This window comes from Ranitomeya variabilis, chromosome 1 (genome assembly GCF_051348905.1).
Source record: "Ranitomeya variabilis isolate aRanVar5 chromosome 1, aRanVar5.hap1, whole genome shotgun sequence".
Classification (NCBI taxonomy): Eukaryota; Metazoa; Chordata; class Amphibia; order Anura; family Dendrobatidae; genus Ranitomeya; species Ranitomeya variabilis.
In genome coordinates, this window is record NC_135232.1 from 294,386,249 (window position 1) to 294,409,687 (window position 23,439).

At 40.4% G+C, this 23,439-nt stretch overlaps 1 protein-coding gene across 2 annotated transcripts in view; it reads right to left on the reverse strand.

Annotated features, from left to right (window-relative positions):
- SEZ6L (seizure related 6 homolog like) overlaps positions 1-23,439 on the reverse strand; it is a 926,161-nt gene that overhangs the window by 394,358 nt on the left and 508,364 nt on the right. For both annotated transcript variants that reach the window (XM_077295464.1, XM_077295454.1), the window contains 2 exons: positions 1,571-2,269; positions 369-502 (listed from right to left, as the gene is read on the reverse strand). In XM_077295464.1, the coding sequence (XP_077151579.1) occupies positions 369-502; positions 1,571-2,269 (833 nt within the window). The remainder of the gene's footprint in view (positions 1-368; positions 503-1,570; positions 2,270-23,439) is intronic.

Consider the following 23,439-nt stretch of genomic DNA (forward strand, 5'->3'; position numbering starts at 1 on the left):
ACTAATACAAATTCTGAAGAATCACATATTTATGCACAATGCAGCCCAGAAATAATGCCATAGATAAGACAGGTGACGTGAAGCAGAGCTTCCATTATGTGAGAGTGATAAACAGTTGTGTCCATAAATATTGGAACAGTTCATAGATAAGGAGTGTGAATGTTTTACTGTCCTCTGATTGGGGTCTGGTTCTGTGTTGTGATGTCCCCATACGGTCTGAGGAGCAAATTCCTTAATTGATGTAAATAGACATAAATCCATGCGACAATCACTGAGGACTCTCAATACTAAATATTTTACATATTGTTATACATTTTCAAGACATCTTTGCCTATATTAACTTGCAAGCAACAAAATCAGGTTCTTACCTGTAGCTCCACTCCATAACCCATGTAGACTGTGATATTGTAGGCACATTCCAGGTAATTCTTGTAAGGAAGTGGAGGGTAATCTGTTGAATCAATGTATCCTTCTGGTTCCAAGAAGTTCACACTGCATTGAACTACATACAAACCCTTGTTAGCAAGAAGAACACAGAGTAGAAGTATACCGTATATAAAAAAATATTTCACAGTGAATTAAAAAAAATCTCAATATTTTCCTCCAGTTCTAACAATCTTCTATTATATCATAACTACATGTCCAAAGGTAAAACCTATGATCCTCATGAATCATGAGATAGAAGAGGCCATTTTGCTTATTTTCTTAGCGATCTCTGAGCTCATGTCAATGGAGAGGCTGTTAAAAATTAATGGGCAGGTATAAGGTTTATTACATTGAGATGAATTCACATTTAACCAGCAATGTAAAACTGTATGACATACCTTACAAGATATTAATTATCCTAATTGCCAAGTCATTCTCTATTATAATAACTGAATAATTAACTTGAAAGGATTTACTACAGATATAGTAATAGAGATTTCATTATTATTCTTTTGGATAATAATGATAAAAGATGAGAAAATGCAGAATATGGTACTGCAATGACTTCTCTTGAAATGTATAGTTATAGTTCATTACATTATACAGTTAATTTGTGAAACAAAAAATATAAATTACAATTATAATTAAAAAAAAGTATTTAAATTAAGTTTTCCTTAACTTTTCTTCTACTATTCACCGTAGTTTTATGTTTTAAGGGTCTAGTCACTTAATATAATTTATGTTAAATTTATGTTAAATGTTTTTTTTCCATAAAAAGCATTTCTCCCTTACCCATAGAATAGAATAGAATTGTATTATTTTTGTGGGTTGAGCAATGGAGACCATAACCAATCATAGGACCAAGGTCCCAAAGAGATCCATATGAATGAAATAGAAGTAAAAATTTGCAACCACCACATCTAAATATAGTGAATGGAGTGGCACTCGCATTTGCTCACTACCTGCATGCTTTGGGATTCTCGTTCTTGTAACTGGAGTAAGACCCAGTGGTTATATGCCCAAAATCATACATTTATCCTGCAAGTATCAAACGGCCTCTTTCTGTCACAGACTACAGAATGAAAAACAGGAATACTACAATGAGTAGTTAACAGTGCTATCACCAGGAATGAATATGGTATACCTGGACTTTGTTCAGTCGTGATCACTGTCGTGGTTATTATAGTAGATGTGGTTGTATCTTGACTTTCATCTGCAACCATATCACTGTCCCTATAATGTGTCTTATAGGGTTCATCCGCTTGTAGTGAAGTGTTTATGTCAGGTGAAGACAACTTTACAGAATCCGGATTGTGAGGCTGTGCTGTGTAGGGAGTCAACTGGAAAGGTATTTGAGGGATGAATCCAGTATGTCGTCTTCTGTTTATCCACAAAGGAAATTCTGGGATGTGTTCCTTTACCTCTCTGGTTTCAGAAGAGAAGTCCTTTAATACAGGGGACTTTTCCAAGGATGACAGTAATGATGATGATGACATACTAGGGAGAAGCTCTACTAGTCTTTCGGAGACAGTTGGCATAACTTGTGGCCTCAAGCGCTTTCTTGCAATGTTTAGCTGCTTTAAGGATGGAGGTTTTTTCCTAGTTGGCAATGTTTGATTATCTGTAAAGTCTGGAGTGGAGCTTGGAGCTTGTGATACCTCCCTTCGGAACAATCCTTCTCTTTCTGGATCTGAATCAAAAAGTTCTTCTCCTGAATGAGGGGCACTTTGTGATCCTGTGTCCTTGAGGTTAGAATTTTCCTTGCCGATTCTGTTGCTGACAAGTTCCAAAGGGAGCAATTCCAACGTAATAGTAGGAATGGGATTTTGTTTGATGTTATCATCTACAAAAATCAAAGGATAATATTATTTCATATATTTGACAATATGAGTGTCAGATATCAGAATAATAAAATCAATGAGTATCTCTAGGAAATTGAACCAGATAGTCAGAACAATCAAGAAAGTAATATAATATTCTTGAGTTGCGTAATAACATATATAAGAAAAATAATGCCTACTGTTTCGGTTGTCATAAATATAACTGCTAACAATTGGATAGAAGTGAAGGGATACCCCTAATTAAAAAAAAAACAGATTGGTAATACTCAGTTGTCTATTGATATATTTCTGGGAAGAGTAACAGAGGACAAGCACAGCTTAGAAAATGTAATCTTCAACTTTATTCAATAGAGAATACAAGTATTTGCTACAAGAGACATGTCAGGAGAGCTGAAAGACCCTCATATACAAAACTGTTTTATGCCCTAGACAAACTTAATGTGCTGCTATATAAAATGTGAGACACGAGAGTACAGTATGTACTTTTCACAGGTTATGAACAGCGGTTTATAGCTTTGTAATGAAGCCAAGTGCAAGAGTCCTAATTCTGAAAATCAAACAAATGCTATTTTCAGCAGCTACAGCCATGATATCCAATGTAATATAATAATATTTGCTTTCCATGGTAGGGCCATATATTTGAAAGTTTTCGATAAACACTATATATCTTGAGATTCAACTGAAAGAACTATATTTTAAATTTACTGCGCTAATGCATGAAAATATATGCAATAATGGATCATAAGACAACATGTCCAGAAATCTCTCCATTCTGCACTCCTTCCTTTGCTCTGTGCTATGATTCATACAGCTGAAGGGGAACTGAAAGACATTGCGCATGTGGTTGGGTTATCAATGAGGCTGCTCAATATTGTCATAAATATTAAAATGTTACATAGCTTCTGCTATGCATGGGAACATAGATCTTAACCACAAAATCTGACATTTTTACTATTATGAATTAAGAGGTAAATTTCCAGCTGCATAATGACAATGTGAGTTTCATTCCTTTTCTGTCTCCTTGTAATTTTGTATCAGTTTATATATTATATATTGTATCTGTAATTTTATCATAAACTTTAACCTTGGAAGAGCAGATCTTGCTTACATGGCCTCAGATTAACCCTCCTAGCTTGTAGGGAGTTTTTAATCTCTTTATCAATCCAGAACCTTGTGGCACCCACATCTGGATATTTGATCATTTGGGTGTTGAACAAATTTTAAAAACTGTCTTTTCTGAAACATTTCTAGTTTTAGAGTAAGAAATATAGTTGAAGGCCAAGATCTCTACATTTTCATCTTCTTACTCTTGCTGTATAGTCTTTTGTTCACTTCCATCAACCAAATTCAGCATTTTACTTCAGACGATAAGGATAGACTTCTATGCGCTTTTATGAGCTTCATAAGTCATGCATTGAGATCATAAAATTACTGAGCAAATATAGTAATCGTAAATGCATTAAGGAAATTAATAACAGCCATAGATTCTGTAATTCAAAACATCCATGCTATTCTTAGGATGATCAGATCTAAATAAGACAAGTTAAAGGGTATATGAACTTTAACATCCATATTTGCAATAGTTCTTTATTTATATCTTTTCTACCAAACATCTTGTGTACACCGTTCCTAAGGACACATATGTGTAACCAGGGTAACAGACTACAAACAAACCCTGAGTAGTCTGAAGTCTCCAGTCATACTCTTTACCATCTCTCACCTGTTTCTTTCTAACATATATCAAAGGTACTGTACGTTTGTAACATGCTGGAGGCAGATGGACAGTTGCAAGAATAACAAATGATTGTAAACAGGATGATTCCTAAATTTTGAAGGGCTTTCCTCTTAAAGTGAATGAAAATTAGATATGGTATAATAAAAAAATTAGTAAACTTTTCAATAAACTTAGGATAACTAATCAAGGTCACTTTTTTTGGATGGGAAAAAGTAAGACATTTTGGCACAGACCTATTCTGCACAAAAATCTGCAATTTTTTTTTTTTTCATTTTTATAGTGCTCTTACCACTTTTCAAAACAGGCTTAATAGGTTTAATAAATTTGGTATAATTTATCACTGAAATTCCAGTTTCTGCCATTGATTACAGGTTGCCGAACACTTGCATCACCAAGATATGCCAAATTTATTAAGAAGCATGCTCCTCTCTATATATTTTACTTCAGTAGGCTTTAACCTCCAGGCCAAATTAATTATCTCCTTTGTGTTTTAATTCCTCAATGTTCTCAAGATTTCTGCTTGCTGTCATAGATTAATTGTTTCTATTTAAAACCTGCCCTGACATATTACTTTTCTGCTGTGAAAATTTGCTAAAATGTTTCCAATTTTTGGCAAAAATGTTGAAATTAAAGATTGTTTAAAATCGAGGATAGAATGATTTGTTAATAAAAATGATTGTCTCATAAAGACAACCACTTTTCCAAAGAAAGCATCACAGCAAACTCTGACACTTTCTAGTCGCTCCCATCCAGCTGCCATGGCTTGTAGATGGGGGTATGGGGGTCTTGAGTAGAGGCCACCATTTATGATGTCCACATACTGTGGTATTGATATATATATATATATATATATATATATATATATATTATTACAAGCGATTGATTAATTGTAAGTTCAAATGAAAAGTGTTTTTAGAAATATGAGAAAAATATCAAAGTTCAAATCACCTCTCTTTTCCCCATTAAAAATAAAGAAATATCCCCCATATACGTGGCATTGTTATGTTCATAAAAGTCTGATCAAAATATAATAATTATTCTGACTGGTAAACAGTGTAATAAGAAAAAATCTACATGCCAGAATTATAGTTTTTTGGCCACTGCAACATTGAAAAAAAGTAATGCTCTGAATAAAAACGTAGGCACAGAGTACTAAAAACAAGCTCTGACACAGCCCCATGGACCAAAAATTGAAATCACAATGGGCGATATTTATTTTTTTTAATTTTCAAATCTTTTTTACCACTTAAATAAAAAAACTATGCATGTTTGATATCTCCACAATCCATCCCTTTCTGTATCTTAATCAAAGAGCTTTTCTCCTGAATGAGGGGCACTTTGTGATCCTGTGTCCTTTAGGTTGGAATTTTCCATGCTGATTCTGTTGCTGACAAGTTCTTACTGGGAGCAATTCCAATGGAATAGTGGGAATGGTATTTTGTTTGGCATCTTCATAATTGTACTGACCTAGAGAGTTATACTGCTGGGTAAACTTTACTGTATAGAGAACACTGTAACGGTTCCCCCGCAAAACATTTTTTTTGAATTGTGCTTTTTTTTGCAATTTTTCCCATTTGGAATTTTTTTCTTACTTTCCAGTACATTACATGAGTGGTGGCACTCAAAAGTACAACTCATCTCCCCAGAAATGTACACCGGGCTTGTAACTGCAATGTATACTAAAATATTGAAAACCCTTATTTTCCAATGCATACTGCGCCTATGTCAGCAAAACATGGTCACATTTTCAAACTCAGAATATAAACAATAAAGGTTTAACCATAATGTATGGATCAATTTTTACTTTCTATATTCTTACTTTTATATTTGGCTGGGACCAGAGATTCTTTTAATAATTCAATTCTCCATAGCTTCTACAAAATGCGAATTACCTGCTGTAACCCGGTAAATCAATTGTATCATCTCTAATAGCTTGTATAAAGTGAGCTTTCAGAGATGAGAAGAAAACTCTTATTATCAAAGTATGTGTTCCAGAAAAATACACACATTTTGATAAAATATTACAAATATTTTCATGCCAAAAGAAGCACAGGTGCAGTGTACAGAGTTTTACCCTTATTAGGAGTTATCGGGAGTTCATAAAAACTGTGGTAAATGCTTGGAATATACTAGAATATACAAACACAATAAAATGACCAGTGTTTACATACTCAGTCTTCTTTAGCTCTAGTTCTACTGCTCCATACTGGTCGTGCAGCGATTATGTAAGCCGTAATCACACATAATTTACTGTGTATTGAAAAGGGGAAAAAGTTCTGTGCTTTCTAGAAATGAGGAAAACTGAAGGGCAAATTTCAGGGTTCGAACCAGACACCTAGTGTCCGTTGCTGAACTCCGAACACGGACTTCTCCTGGAAGTCCGTTTTACAGTTCGGGAGTTTGGAGAGGAGAGATAGATAGAAAGAGATAGAGAGATTTTCCAGCTCCATAGTTTGGGTCCCATTGATTTCCATGGGCTTTGGGTTGAGGTTCATGTTCGGGTGCAGTACTGGTACCCAAACTGAACTTTGGACTAAAGTTTGGTCCAACATGACGAACTTGAAATTCCACGAGTCAGCTCATCCCTAGTGCTTACGCATAGGGTATGCATATGTTTGTATATTCCCTGCATAGCGAATCTGTGAAGCTGGAGATAAAATTAAGACTAATGGTGTACGCACCCTATTTTTTATTTTTGGTAGTATTGACTGAGCACCCTTATCCTCCTATCTTTCCAAGCAAGGTTTTATTTACGTGCTACACCTGGTTTCTGGAGTGGTAGTACATGAGTGATAGGGACAATCCATATTAAAGGTACACCTTGATGTGGTTGGATAGCTATAGCATTTATGGTTAATAAATATCAACTAAGTACCTTACGTTTTTAACATTTAACATTTATAGCAATTGTGGAATTCATGTATTAATTCATGGAAAAGCATAGTTTAACTACTACTCGACTATACAAGAACATTTTTGGGAAGAATACATATTTCTAGAAAATTGCTTTGCGTGGACTCCACAAAATAACAAAATAACCTCCGGCTGGCTGCCATTTTGCTTAACTGTAGATTGCCATCAAGAGTTTAATAAACAAAATAAAAACCTTATACTTGGGTAGCAGCAGTACAGCTAGCGCTGTTCCTCAGTGCTGGGTGCTGAAGACCGCTCGCATCATTGTCCATCTTGCTGAGATCATGGATCCCATGGCATTTTTTTAATTATTCATTTAAAAAACTAAAAAACAATGTGGACGATCCTTCTATTCTTGATAACAAGCCTTGCTAAAGCTGCCTGCAGCTTTCAGTTTTGCCTGGCTGGTTATCAAAGATACAGGGAAATCCATGACTTTTTTTTATGTTGAATAATAGAGGGTAGTAGTCCCATCAGCTTCCAACGTCTCTTACTGCTATGAGTTGAATATACAGTATAACTATCAACATTCTCCTCTGCTAGCACTGATCTCAGCATGAGCAGGGGAGAATGATGAGAGCAGTCTTCAGTAGAGATGAGTGAATTTGATCGGGTCCCTGCTTATTCGGCAATCTATAGTGCTTACCGAATAAGCTGCAGAGGGAACCCGGATACATGGAGTGCACCGGCTGATCGGTTGTTTGCCTCCGCAGCTGCATGTGTTGCGGCTCTCCGCAAAGAGAAACGATACTTCTTGGATAATGGTCTGATGCCTCTCAATCAGCCAAACCAGATCTCCGCTTTGCACTGACGAGTGGCAGTACCCCTAAACACAGTATCTGCAAATTGAGATTCTGGTTTGGCTATTATCTTAAGTCATGTGACAAGGCTCGTTTAAGGGTCAACATTGATTTGTAGGATTGCTACCTTCCAATAGGTGGCACTTGAGTTCTAACTCTCTTCCTCTCTGAAGAGACAATTTGCATAATTGGCTCTGTGACAGTCACAGCACATGCATAGAGAGCCTGGTTGTTGGGCTCTCCATGCATGTGTTGTAACTGTGACACAACCGTGATACATGCAGCTGCGGAGGCAAACAGCTGATCAGCCTGCGCGCTCCATGTATCCGGGTTCCCTCTGCAGCTTATTCAGCAAGAGGTATAGCTTGCTGAATAAGCAGGGACCCGATCAAATTCGCTCATCTCTAGTATTCAGCACCCGGAGCCGGGGAACAGCGCTAACAGTACCGCTGCTTCCCAGACGCCAATACGTGTGGTACTGATGCGACACACGGTTGACAGACGTGTGCCGTAAGTAATACACACACATACACTGATATCGCCACTACTGGTTTATTCAGTACCGGAAATATCAGGAGTCAGGACGTGTGAAGCAGACCTTATATTATATTTGTTCTACCCTGTGATCTACGATGTTTGTGAATACACAGATTTTGCATTTTTTTGTATGTGATTCAAATGTGATTGTAATAACAATGACGATTAGGGTATAGTTATACTCAGATTATTTTTTGTGGAATTTCTTTTCTATTCACCTGCATGGGGCTTGCAGAAATCCATGAGCTTGACTCCAAACCAACCCCATTCATATGGATATAACTGATTTTCAGACATACAGTGGGTACGGAAAGTTCATTTTTTTCACATTAATGTACACTCTGCACCCCATCTTGACTGAAAAAAACAGAAATGTAGAATTTTTTCAAAATTTAATAAAAAAGAAAAACTGAAAAGTATTCAGACCCTGCTCAAACACTCATATTTAATTCTGTTGCAACCTTTGCCAGATCTGTGCCTTGCCACATTCCTGTCTCTGAGCTCCTTGGCCAGTTCCTCTGACCTCATGATTCTCATTTGGTCTGACATGCCCTGTGAGCTGTGAGACCTTATATAGACAGGTGTGTGCCTTTCCAAATCAAGTCCTATCAGTTTAATTAACCACAGTTGGACTCCAATGAAGGAGTAGAAAAATCTCAAGAAAGATCACAAGGAAATGGACAGCATGTGAATTAAATATGAGTGTCTGAGCAAAGGGTCTAAATACTTATGGCTATGTGATATTTCAGTTTTTCTTTTTTTTATAAGTTTGCACAAATTTCTAAATTTCTGTTTTTTTCATTCAAGATGGGGTGCAGAGTGTACATTAATGAGAAAAAAAACTTTTTTGAACTTACCAAATGGCTGCAATGAAACAAAGAGTGAAACATTTAAAGAGGTCTGAATACTTTCTGTACCCACTGTATAAAATCATGCAGCAAATATGCTGCATGTGATTTTTCCCCAAATGGTTCCCATTTGGTTGGATGATACAATGACATTTCTTAGGCCACGTTCACACTAGCAGTATTTGGTCAGTATTTTTATGCCAGTATTTGTAAACCAAAATCAGGAGTGGGTGAAAAATGTAGAAATGGTGACGTATTTCTATTATAATTTTCCTCGGATTGCTTTACTCCTGATTTAGGCTTACACATACTTATGTAAAATACTGACCAAATACTGAACGTGTGAACATGGCCTTCAGAATCAAAATGATCTTCACAATATAAAAAAATATAAAAGACAAAGTGGTTCCATTGTTGCAAATGGAAAATAAAGAACAAAAAAGCAACGTCATTTTTTCCGACATTTTGACTAAAATGTCACTCTGCCGGGTATCAGAATTACTGATAAAGACACTGAAGCAGACGGTTCTGCAGCATAAGTTTAGATGGGGGAGGAGGTGAAAAAGTTCATTCCAGACAGTTCTCCTAATTTTCATACACTGTACTAATATGTTGTTTAACCCCTTACTGACCTCGGACGTACTATACCGTCCGAGGTCAGCTCCCCTGCTTTGATGCAGGGCTCCGCGGTGAGCCCGCATCAAAGCCGGGACATGTCAGCTGTTTTGAACAGCTGACATGTGCCCGCAATAGGCGCGGGCAGAATCGCGATCTGCCCGCGCCTATTAACTAGTTAAATGCCGCTGTCAATCGCAGACAGCGGCATTTAACTACCGCATCCGGCCGGGCGGCCGGATATGACGTCATCGCCGACCCCCGTCACATGATCGGGGGTCGGCGATGCTTCTGAATGGTAACCATAGAGGTCCTTGAGACCTCTATGGTTACTGATCGCCGGTGGCTGTGAGCGCCACCCTGTGGTCGGCGCTCACAGCACACCTGCAACTCTCCTACATAACAGCGATCTGATGATTGCTGTTATGTAGCAGAGCCGATCGGGCTGTGCCTGCTTCTAGCCTCCCATGGAGGCTATTGAAGCATGGCAAAAGTGAAAAAAAAAAGTTTTTAAAAATGTGAAAAAAATAAAAAAAACATAAAAGTTTAAATAGTGCAAAAAATAAGCCCTCACATGGCCAAATTGACGGAAAAATAAAAAAGTTATGGCTCTGTGAAGGAGGGGAGTGAAAAACGAAAACGGAAAAACGAAAAATCCCAAGGTCATGAAGGGGTTAATAGCAGCAATTACAAGTGAGTAAAAAATTAGTACTGGTTTTGTAAAGTGAGTGTAGTTTTATTATAGTGTCGTGTGTTTTTATTTCCAAAGACTCCATGAATCTATCATCAGCTTTCACAAAGCTTTGCAGCATATAACAGCCAGGTAAATGAAATTTAACAAATGTTCTTACTGGCCACCTGGATTTCTGTTCATCATGACTTGGATATTCCATACACCAGATTTCGCAAATGAACATTAACCTAATTAAACATAACTAGATTGAAATGTGCCCAGAATAGCTAAATCCTGATCGGTGGGTCAAGTTCTAAAGTAAACACTTTTTTTTTGGAACATTTTAAACTGATAGGTAGCAAGATGCTGAAAGCGAAAATGTATAATAATTTGGCCTATGCTTTCTCAATCAGATGGTCAGATTTTTTTAAGCTGTCTCTTTGTGTCAAGTCATGTCACATTTAAAAATGTCATTCAAAATGTAAAGATGCCAGCACAATTTTCCTGGAAGTGTCTCATTAAATATAATAGCAAATACATAATGTAATTTTCTACTGTTCTAGAAGAAATTGCAATGAGCACATTGCCTCCTTCAATGAGCTGGCACTAGCCTCATTTCATGGCCTTTAAAGTTCTATTATGGTAAGTAAAGCCCTACCCAAATTATTCAAAATTTGTGCTGTTAATGGCACATCAAAATGGCATGCCCTAAAATGTGAAAGAATTCAGTCCTGAAAATTTGCATCTAGAAATGTGTTACTCATAAAGTTCTCCAAATTAAAAAAATGCAAATAATTATTCTGTTACTTGGCAATAAAGTCTAGCATGCGGATATCATTACAGGCTTTTTGTTTTTAGCCCACGGCCATTTGAAAGTCATTGCTGGATCACACTGCCCTGAGCACGTTCCATCGTTATAATTTTACTGTAACAATAAGAGGGTGGGAGTGATAGAGAACATTTACCAATTATGGGTGATATAATGGAAGTTTCTGTAAAATTGTAATTCAAATAAAAAGCTAAATTAATAGTACAGTAAATATTTCTAAATTAAGCAAAGGTTAAAAACTAGGTTTTACAATATACATTTTCTCTTCTGAAATGCTTTCCCATCTTGCACTAGGAAGAAAATACATTCATAATTTGCAGTTAAAGCCCTTTTCTTTTTTTTTGGGTGGTGTTCATTGACTTTTTTTTGCACCAAATTCTGCAAATCAGGCGCACTGGGTTTCTTAATATTTTAATTAACCTTTTTTGCAACTTTAAGGTTTTGATCCCAAAATGAGCTTCTGGTGAGTTTTTGATGTTGCAGATTTTCTGCTGAATTTCTGCACCTATTGAATAATATTGGTTACCTGTGTATTTTTTTTTCTTTAAATATGCAGCGTCAAAAAGTCACCAAAAACTGCTTATAGGAATGTAGCCTAAAACACACAGTGTCTTAGAAAAAAGTGCACACATTGAGTATTTGGTGAGGGTATTTTTACCTCAGTATTTTTAAGCCAAAACCAGGAGTGGAACAATCATAGAAACACGTCACCACTTCTGTATTTATCACCCACTCCTGGTTTTGGATTAAAAATACTGAGGAGGTAAAATACTGACCAAATACCGAGGTAAAATACTCATGTATAAAACTCCACAAATACTCAAGGTGTTAGGGTATGTTCCGATGGTCAGGAACCGGCAGCACTTTGGATGCAGCACATATCCGCTCTGTCCAAAGTGCTGCAGGCTTTTGAATGCAGGTGATTCCCATGTGTTCATTGAACCGTGCAGAATCACCACGCCCAATACATTCGATGGGAAATTTATCTTGCGAAGACTGAGCATCTCCGCAAGATAAAATGACATGCATGTCCGTCTCCGCAGGTGTCCCTGCACGCATAGTGGAGATGGGATTTCTTCAAATCCCATCCACTATGCTATAACATCTGGCCGCTGCGGGATGGACGCTGCGGTTGTACTCAGTGAGCGTAGAACCCGCAGCGTTTACTGACCATGGGAACATACCCTTACAGTTCCAGCAATGTGGATAGGATTTATAGAAATCTCCTGCCCACTGTGCTTTTATTTTACTCAGGGTAAACTATCCTGCGGTGGAGGTTTTAAATCCACTGCATGTCAATTTTTCTTGCAAGTACAAGTTTTCTGTGTGGATTTTACCCATAACTTATAGACTTGTAAAAAACGCACACGTGGTTTTAGTGTTTTTCCTCAGCCAAAACACCAAAAATGCATGCAATCCACACCTAAGTATATCAATAACGTTTTGTCAAAGCCAAATACCAGGCGGTATCAAAAATAAAGCAGCTTTATTTAAAGCATGACACACCAATAAGAGACAAAAAAACACACCATCAAATCGCAATAAAAATGCATGTAAAAAACATTCAAAAACTCAATGAAAAAAATGCAAGTAACCTAATTTACATAATAGGTACAAAAATGTGTGAAAATCTGTAATATCAAAAACTCCCCTGATACTCATCGGAATGTTGCCTTAAAAGGGAACTTGTCACCAGATAAATTATCTATTAACCTGCAGATATGGGGTTCATCTGAAGGTTAATAGCATTATTAACCTGCCCGGTGAACTGTTATGATCCCAGTGGCTGGGGATCACAGGAAATACTAGCTAAGTAACTAAACATAGACACGAGCTCTAGGGAGGTGGTAACTGGACTGACCGCAAAACCTGATCCTAACCAAACACACTGAAGGTAGCCGGTGAACGTGCCTAAAATCCTGGATGTCTCGACGCAGCCTGAGAAACTGTCTACCCCTAAAGAGAAAGCAAGACCTCACTTGCCTCAAGAGAAATAACCCCAAAGATATAGGAAGCCCCCAACAAATAATAACGGTGAGGTAAGGAGAAAAGACACACGTAGGAATGAAAACAGATTCAGCAAATGAGGCCCGCTAATACTAGATAGCAGAAGACAGATAGCGAACTGTGCGGTCAGTAAAAAACCCTACCAAAATATCCATGCTGAGAATTCAAGAACCCCCACACCAACTAACGGTGTGGGGGGAGAAACTCAGTCCCCCAGAGCTACCAGCAAGCTGGGAAATCACATATTAGCAAGCTGGACAAGAAACATATAGAACACTGATGATCAAAAAATGAACAAAACGGAAACTTAGCTTCTCTTGAAGAGACTGGGAGCAAGGTAGTCAGAAGGAATCAGAATAGCACTGAATACATTGACAGCAGGCATAGACTGAGAGTCCAAGTGAGCTTAAATAGAAAACCAGCCTACAGATAACGAGACAGCTGATGCCAGTCACAAACCAGCAAAAAGACAGCACTCACACAGTACCACTTGTGACCACAAGAGGGAGGCCAGAAATAGAGTTCACAACAGTACCCCCCTCTTGAGGAGGGGTCACCGAACCCTCATCAAGACCCCCAGGGCGATCAGGATGAGCCGCATGGAAGGCACGAACCAAATTGGCCGCATGGACGTCAGAGGCGACAACCCAGGAATTATCCTCCTGACCATAGCCCTTCCACTTAACTAAATACTGAAGCCTCCGTCTGGAAATACGAGAATCCAAGATCTTCTCCACCACGTACTCCAATTCGCCCTCAACCAGCACCGGAGCAGGAGGCTCAACAGAAGGAACCACAGGCACCACATACCTCCGCAACAAAGACCGATGGAACACATTATGAATGGCAAACGATGCTGGGAGGTCCAAACGAAAAGACACCGGGTTAAGGATTTCCCAAATCTTATAAGGACCGATGAAGCGAGGCTTGAATTTAGGAGAGGAAACCTTCAAAGGAACATACCGAGAAGACAGCCATACCAAATCCCCAACACGAAGTCGGGGACCAACACCGCGACGGCGGTTGGCAAAGCGCTGAGCCTTCTCCTGTGACAACTTCAAATTGTCCACCACATGGTTCCAAATCTGCTGCAACCTATCCACCACAGAATCCACCCCCGGACAGTCAGAAGGCTCAACCTGACCCGAGGAAAAACGAGGATGAAAACCAGAATTGCAGAAAAAAGGCGAAACCAAAGTAGCAGAACTAGCCCGATTATTAAGGGCAAACTCGGCCAATGGCAAAAAAGTCACCCAATCATCCTGATAAGCAGAAACAAAACATCTTAAATAAGTTTCCAACGTCTGATTAGTTCACTCGGTTTGGCCATTCGTCTGAGGATGGGAGGCCGACGAAAAAGACAAATCAATGCCCATCTTAGCACAAAAAATCCGCCAAAATCTGGACACAAACTGGGATCCTCTGTCAGACACAATATTTTCAGGGATGCCGTGCAAGCGAACCACATTCTGAAAAAATAAAGGAACCAAATCGGAGGAGGAAGGCAACTTAGGCAAGGGCACCAAATGGACCATTTTGGAAAAACGATCACACACCACCCAGATGACAGACATTCTCTGAGATACTGGAAGATCTGAAATAAAATCCATGGAAATGTGCATCCAAGGCCTCTTCGGGACAGGCAAAGGCAAAAGCAAACCGCTGGCACGAGAACAGCAAGGCTTAGCCCGAGCACAAATCCCACAGGACTGCACAAAGGAACGCACATCCCGCGACAAGGAAGGCCACCAGAAGGACCTAGCAACCAAATCTCTGGTACCAAAAATCCCAGGATGACCTGCCAACACCGAAGAATGAACCTCGGAAATAACTCTGCTGGTCCATCTATCTGGTGGGCAACGGTCAGGTCTATCAGCCTGAAATTTCTGCAGCACTCGTCGCAAATCTGGGGAAATAGCAGACAAAATCACTCCCTCTTTGAGGATACCAGCCAGCTCTGAAACTCCCGGAGAGTCAGACACAAAACTCCTAGAAAGGGCATCAGTCTTCACGTTCTTCGAACCAGGCAGGTACGAGACCAGGAAATCGAAACGGGAGAAAAACAACGACCAACGAGCCTGTCTAGGACTCAGGCGCTTGGCAGACTCGAGATAAATCAGATTTTTGTGATCAGTCAAGAACACCACACGATGCCTAGCTCCCTCGAGCCAATGTCGCCACTCCTCAAATGCCCACTTCATAGCCAACAACTCCCGATTACCGACATCATAATTCTGCTCGGCAGGTGAAAACTTTCTTGAAAAGAAGGCACATGGCTTCATCACAGAGCCATCAGAGCTTCTCTGCGACAAAACAGCCCCTGCTCCAATCTCAGAAGCATCCACCTCGACCTGGAAAGGAAGAGAGACATCAGGCTGACATAAGACTGGAGCTGAAGAAAACCGGCACTTCAGCTCCCGAAAGGCTTCCACTGCCGCAGGAGACCAATTAGTCACATCAGAACCTTTCTTGGTCAAATCCGTCAAGGGCTTAACCACGCCAGAAAAATTAGCGATGAAGCGACGGTAAAAATTAGCAAAACCCAAGAACTTCTGAAGACTCTTAACAGATGTAGGCTGAGTCCAGTCATGAATAGCCTGGACCTTGACTGGGTCCATCTCAATAGTAGAAGGAGAAAAAATAAAACCCAAAAAGGAAACCTTCTGTACTCCGAAGAGACATTTTGAGCCCTTCACAAAGAAAGCATTAGCACGCAGGACCTGAAACACCATCCTGACCTGCTTCACATGGGACTCCCAATCATTAGAAAAGACCAAAATGTCATCCAGATACACAATCATAAATTTATCCAGATATTCTCGGAAAATGTCATGCATAAAGGACTGAAACACAGAAGGAGCATTAGAGAGTCCAAAAGGCATCACCAAGTACTCAAAAATGGCCTTCAGACGTATTAAATGCTGTTTTCCATTCGTCCCCCTGCTTGATACGCACAAGGTTATACGCACCACGAAGATCTATCTTGGTGAACCAACTGGATCCCTTAATCCGAGCAAACAGATCAGACAATAATGGCAAAGGATACTGAAATTTGACCGTGATTTTATTTAGAAGACGATAATCTATACAAGGTCTCAGAGAACCATCCTTCTTGGCCACAAAAAAAAATCCTGCACCAAGAGGGGAGGAGGATGGGCGAATATGTCCCTTCGCCAAAGACTCCTTTATATAACTCCGCATCGCGGCATGTTCTGGTATAGACAAATTAAAAAGTCGTCCCTTAGGGAACTTACTGCCAGGAATCAAATTTATAGCACAATCACAATCCCTATGAGGAGGCAGGGCACCGGATCTGGGCTCATCAAATACATCCTGGTAGTCCGACAAAAACTCAGGGACCTCAGAAGGAGTGGAAGAAGCAATTGACACCAAAGGGACATCGCCATGAATCCCCTGACAACCCCAACTTGACACAGACATAGCTTTCCAATCCAGAACTGGATTATGGGCCTGCAGCCATGGCAGACCCAAAACTACAACATCATGCAAATTATGCAGCACAAGAAAGCGAATCACCTCCTGATGTACAGGAGTCATGCACATGGTCACTTGAGTCCAATACTGAGGCTTATTCTCAGCCAATGGCGTAGCATCTATTCCCCTCAGTAGAATAGGAAATTCCAAAGGCTCCAGAACAAAACCACAGCGCTTGGCAAACGACAAATCCATAAGATTCAGGGCAGCACCTGAATCCACAAAAGCCATAACCGAGTAGGATGACAAAGAACAGATTAAAGTAACAGACAAAATGAACTTAGGCTGTATAGTACCAATGGTGACAGGTTTAGCGATTTTTTTTAAGCGCTTAGAGCATGCTGAGATAACATGAGTAGAATCACCACAGTAAAAGCACAACCCATTTTGACGTCTATGACTTTGTCGCTCAATTCTAGTCAGAATTCTGTCACATTGCATTGACTCAGGTCTCTGTTCAGAGAACACCGCCAGAGGATGCGCAGATTTGCGCTCCCGCAAACGCCGATCAATCTGAATGGCCAAAGCCATTGAATCACTCAGACTTGCAGGCGTGGGGAACCCCACCATAACATTCTTAATGGCTTCAGAAAGACCCTCTCTGAAATTTGCAGCCAGGGCACACTCATTCCATTGAGTAAGCACTGACCATTTCCGAAATTTTTGACAGTACACCTCAGCTTCATCCTGACCTTGAGAGATAACCAGCAAAGCCTTTTCTGCCTGGTTCTCAAGATTAGGTTCCTCATAAAGCAGTCCAAGCGCCAGAAAAAACGCATCCACATTCAGCAATGCAGGATCTCCTGGCGCCAGAGAGAAGGCCCAATCTTGAGGGTCGCCACGTAACAAGGAGATAACAATTTTAACTTGCTGAGCGGAATCACCAGAGGAACGAGGTCTCAAAGATTGAAACAATTTACAATTATTTCTAAAATTCAGAAACCTAGATCTATCTCCAGAAAACAACTCAGGAATAGGTATCTTTGGCTCAGACATAGGGCTATGAACAACACAATCCTGAATATTTTGCACCTTTGCAGCAAGATGATCCACACTAGAAGTCAGACTCTGAATATCCATGTCTGCAGCTGAGCTCAAAACCACCCAGAGATTAAGGGGATGAGAGAAGCTAGACAGACTGCAGCAAAGGAGGAAAAAAAAAATTGTACTCAGGACTTCTTTTATCCCACTTCATGCGATGCATTAAACACTTTTTTGGCCTGCTGTACTGTTATGATCCCAGTGGCTGGGGATCACAGGAAATACTAGCTAAGTAACTAAACATAGACACGAGCTCTAGGGAGGTGGTAACTGGACTGACCGCAAAACCTGATCCTAACCAAACACACTGAAGGTAGCCAGTGAACGTGCCTAAAATCCTGGACGTCTCGACGCAGCCTGAGAAACTGACTACCCCTAAAGAGAAAGCAAGACCTCACTTGCCTCAAGAGAAATAACCCCAAAGATATAGGAAGCCCCCAACAAATAATAACGGTGAGGTAAGGAGAAAAGACACACGTAGGAATGAAAACAGATTCAGCAAATGAGGCCCGCTAATACTAGATAGCAGAAGACAGATAGCGAACTGTGCGGTCAGTAAAAAACCCTACCAAAATATCCACGCTGAGAATTCAAGAACCCCCACACCAACTAACGGTGTGGGGGGAGAAACTCAGCCCCCCAGAGCTACCAGCAAGCTGGGAAATCACATATTAGCAAGCTGGACAGGAAACATATAGAACACTGATGATCAAAAAATGAACAAAACGGAAACTTAGCTTCTCTTGAAGAGACTGGGAGCAAGGTAGTCAGAAGGAATCAGAATAGCACTGAATACATTGACAGCAGGCATAGACTGAGAGTCCAAGTGAGCTTAAAGAGAAAACCAGCCCACAGATAACGAGACAGCTGATGCCAGTCACAAACCTGCAGAAAGACAGCACTCACACAGTACCACTTGTGACCACAAGAGGGAGCCCAGAAATAGAGTTCACAACAGTAAATAGAGTTCACAACAGTGAACACTGCGGGGAGAAAATGAACTTTATTTTCCCGACAGCATTCCGGTTTTAGTCACAGAGGTTCCGCCGATGCTGGTTTCAGTCACTGCTGTGAGGATATAGAGTGGTGGCTGTAACTGCACCCCCGGCCCTCACTGACAACTGTCCCCAATACCAAGCGAATGTCAATCAGAGCACGGGTTACAGCCATCGCTCTGTATACTCAAAGCGGTGACTGAACCAGCACCAGCGCCGCCTGCATGACTTAAACAGGAGCACTGTGGGGGGAAGGGGGGGAAATAAAGTTAAATTTCACCCCGCAGCTAAGTGCCAGAGCCGGGCAGGTTTATAACTCCTTAACCTGCAGATTAACCCCATATCTGCAGGTTAACAGCATTTTATCTGGTAACAGGTTCCCTTTATAGTAAATGGAACGAGGGAAACAGCCAAGTGTTCTAGTAATTGTGGGAGTCTCAGCAGTGGCCATTCTGCATTCACACATTTATCACCTATCCTGTGGATAGATTAAAAATTAGTTTCATGGGATTACCTCTTTAAGAATCCATTGTAGTAAATCACATACCAGTATTTGTAGTCCCATTCACACATCCTGAGAATATATCTCTTTGTGCAAATACACTTCTCTTTTTTTTTTTTTGCAACCCATTAGCAGGAATAACACCTCCCAGTGATTTGTAATTGTCGACAAATTATCAGGAAACACTCAAAACACTTTACACATGTGCCTAACAGCAACATTATTTAAATGCTGCTGTGCTTATCATGCCGCAATTATACACCCATCACTTGTTATTAAAAGAGCATAAACAACTCATGCAATGTGACCTACTACTTCCTTCAAAAACATAATTCTAGTGAAGTTCCAGAACAAAATAAAAATATAGAAGAAACAGCTGTACAAGTGCTGATAAAATAAATAGAACATATAATTTGGGTACAATATGCACCACATACGCTTGAACTGCTGCTTATAAGCAATACAAGCGATCACACTCCAGTGAATACACCTCATACCGGGCTGTAATTCCTTTTTTATTGTGCTGATTTTTTTCAAGTTCATAATAATAAGAAATACATTTGCCTCATTCGGTGAAATAAATTTGCCACATACTGCAGTAAAAGTCAATTCCTTCTCCCCCCATCAGTCTGTGAACATGCTGCATATAGTTACCTTGTATGTAGTCTCATTTCTGGAATATGGTTACATCTCGCACTATTTGTGTTATACCTATACCATGAAACTTTATGTTTATCATGAGACACTAGTGAGGGCTCATTCACACACATAAAGCCCACTACTCTCTCTTGGAAGGAAACTGATGACACATCTAAACCTATAGATTTCTAAAGAGACAAAATTAGAGTATCATCAAAAAGTTAATTTATTTCAGTTCTTCAGTACAAAAAGTGAATCTCATATATCACATAGAGTCATTAAAAACAGAGTGATCTATTTCAAGTGTTCATTTCACTTAACGTTGATGATTATGGCTTACAGCCAATGAAACCGAAAAGTCATTATCTCAGTACATTAGAATAATTAACAAAAAACACCTGCAAAGGAGCCTTAGTCTGTTTCAGTGGGCTCCACAATCATGGGGAAGACTGCTGACTTGACAGATGGCCAGAAGGTAGTCATTGACACACTCCACAAGGAGGGTAATCCACAAAAGGTTATTGCTAAAGAAGCTGGCTGTTCACAGAGTGCTGTATCCAAGCATATTAATGGAAAGTTGAGTGGAAGGAAAAATTGTGGTAGAAAAAGGTGCACAAGCACAGCCTTGAAAGGATTGTTACAAAAAAGGCCATGCAAAAATTTGGGGGAGATTCACAAGGAGTGGACTGCTGCTGGGGTCATTGCTTCAAGAGCCACCACACACAGATTTATCCAGGGCATGGGCTACAAGTGTCCCTTTTTTTGTGTCAAGCCACTCATGACCACTAGACAACGCCAGAAGCTTCTTACCTGGGCCAAGGAGAAAAAGAACTGGATTGTTGATCAGTGGTCCAAGGTGTTCTTTTCAGATGAAAGTAAATTTTGCATTTCATTTGGAAATCAAGGTCCCAGAGTCTGGAGGAAGAGTGGAGAGGCACTCAATCCAAGCTGCTTGAGGCCTAGTGTGAAATGTCCACAATCAGTGATGGTTTGTGGAGCCATGTCATCTGCTGGAGTAGGTCCACTGTGTTTTATTAAGACCAAAGTCAGCAAAATTTTAGAGCACTTCATGCTTTCCTCTGCTGACAAGCTTTTTGTTAGATGGAAATATCATTCTCCAGCAGGACTTGGCACCTGTCCACACTGCCAAAAGTACCAATACCTGGTTTAAAAGCAACAGTACCACAGTGTTTGATTGGCCAGCAAACTCGCCCTGACCTTAACCCCATATAGAACCTATGGGGTATTGTCAAGAGGAAGATGAGAGACATCAGACCCAACAATGCTATCAAAGCAACCTAGGCTTCCTGTTGTGAACTCTGTTTTCGGGCTCCCTCTTGTGGTCACAGGTGGTATTGCGTGAGTTTTATTTTTGGGCTCCCCCTGGTGGCTTTGTTTGTTATCTTGCGGGTCTGTGGCTGGATCAGCTGCCTCGTTATTCTCTAGGGAGGTTCCTATTTAGCTCTGCTTCACCTCCACTTGTTGCCGGCTGTCGATGTATTCAGTGCTATTCTGATTACTCCTGACTATCTTGGTTTTCTGTCTCTTCATGAGAAGCTAAGTTCTGTTTGATTATTTTTTGCTCATCTGTCTGCAATATTATTTCTGTTTATGATGAGTTTAGTCCAGCTTGCTAATATGTGATTTCTTGCTGCTGGTAAGCTCTGGGGTATGGAGTTGCTTCCCCCGCACCGTTAGTTGGTGCGGGGGCTCGAGCAATCTCTGCGTGGATATTTTGAATAGGGTTTTTCATTGACCGCACAGTTCTCTTCCTATTTTCTGCTATCTAGTGTTAGTGGGCCTCATTTGCTAAATCTATTTCATCTCTGCATATGTGCTTTCCCCTTAACTCACCGTTAATATTTGTGGGGGGATTTTCTATATCTTTGGGGGTCATTTCTCTGAGGCAAGTGAGGACTTACTTTCTCTCTAGGAATAGTCAGTTTCTCAGGCCGTGACGAGACGTCTAGGATTTCCAGGTAACGTTCCACGGCTACTTATAGTTGTTTGCGGATAGGATCAGGTTGCGGTCAATTCAGTTACCACTTCCCCAGAGCTAGTCGTCGGTTCAGTTTCTTAGCTAGTCAGATTTGCGATCCTTGCCACTAGGATCATAACAGTACAGCCGGCCATAAAGTGTTAATTGCATGGCAGAAGCAAGAGAAGAGAAGCCTTGAGTTTTTTTTTTTTTGTTTCTGTGTGTCTCGCTGCTGTGTGTCTAGCCTCTCTCCTCCTCTTAATCCTGGTGTGGCTCTGAGTTCAGCTGCTGACATGGATATCCAGAGTTTGGCCTCCAGTGTAGATCATCTTGCTGCAAGGGTACAAAGTATTCAGGATTTTGTTGTTCACAGTCCTATGTCAGGGCCTAGAATACCTATTCTGGAGTTGTTTTCTGGAGATAGATCTAGGTTCCTGAATTTTAAGAACAATTGCAAGTTGTTTCTTTCTTTGAAACCTCGTTCCTCTGGTGATTCTGTTCAGCAAGTTAAGATTATTATTTCTTTCTTGCGCGGCGACCCTCAAGATTGGGCCTTCGCATTGGCGCCAGGGGATCCTGCATTGCTCAGTGTGGATGCGTTTTTTCTGGCCCTTGGATTGCTCTATGAGGAACCTAATCTTGAGAACCAGGCTGAAAAAGCTTTGTTGGCCCTCTCTCAGGGGCAAGATGAAGCAGAGGTGTATTGCCAGAAATTTCGGAAATGGTCAGTGCTTACTCAATGGAATGAGTGTGCCCTGGCTGCAAATTTCAGAAAAGGTCTTTCTGAAGCCATTAAGAATGTCATGGTGGGGTTCCCTACACCTGCAGGTCTGAATGAGTCAATGACTCTGGCCATTCAGATTGATCGGCGTTTGCGGGAGCGCAAACCTGCGCACCATTTGGCGGTGTCTTCTGAACAGACACCTGAGTCTATGCAATGTGATAGAATTCGGACCAGAAGTGAACGGCAAAATTATAGACGGCAAAATGGGTTGTGCTTTTACTGTGGTGACTCAGCTCATGTTATCTCAGCATGCTCTAAGCGCACAAAAAAGATTGATAAGTCTGTCACCATCGGTACTTTACAACCTAAGTTCATTTTGTCTGTTACCCTGATTTGTTCCCTGTCATCTTACCCGGTTATGGCTTTTGTGGATTCAGGTGCTGCCCTGAGTCTGATGGATTTGTCATTTGCCAGGCGATGTGGTTTTGTTTTGGAGCCTTTAAAATTCCCTATTCCACTAAGGGGAATTGATGCTACACCATTGGCTATGAATAAACCTCAGTACTGGACGCAAGTGACCATGTGCATGACTCCTGTTCATCAGGAGGTGATTCGCTTTCTTGTACTGCATAATTTGCATGATGTCGTCGTGTTGGGTCTGCCATGGTTGCAGACTCATAATCCAGTCCTGGATTGGAAAGCAATGTCTGTGTCAAGTTGGGGTTGCCAGGGAATTCATGGCGACGCTCCTGTGGTGTCAATTGCTTCATCCACTCCTTCTGAAGTCCCTGCGTTTTTGTCGGACTACTAGGATGTATTTGATGAGCCCAAACTCAGTTCT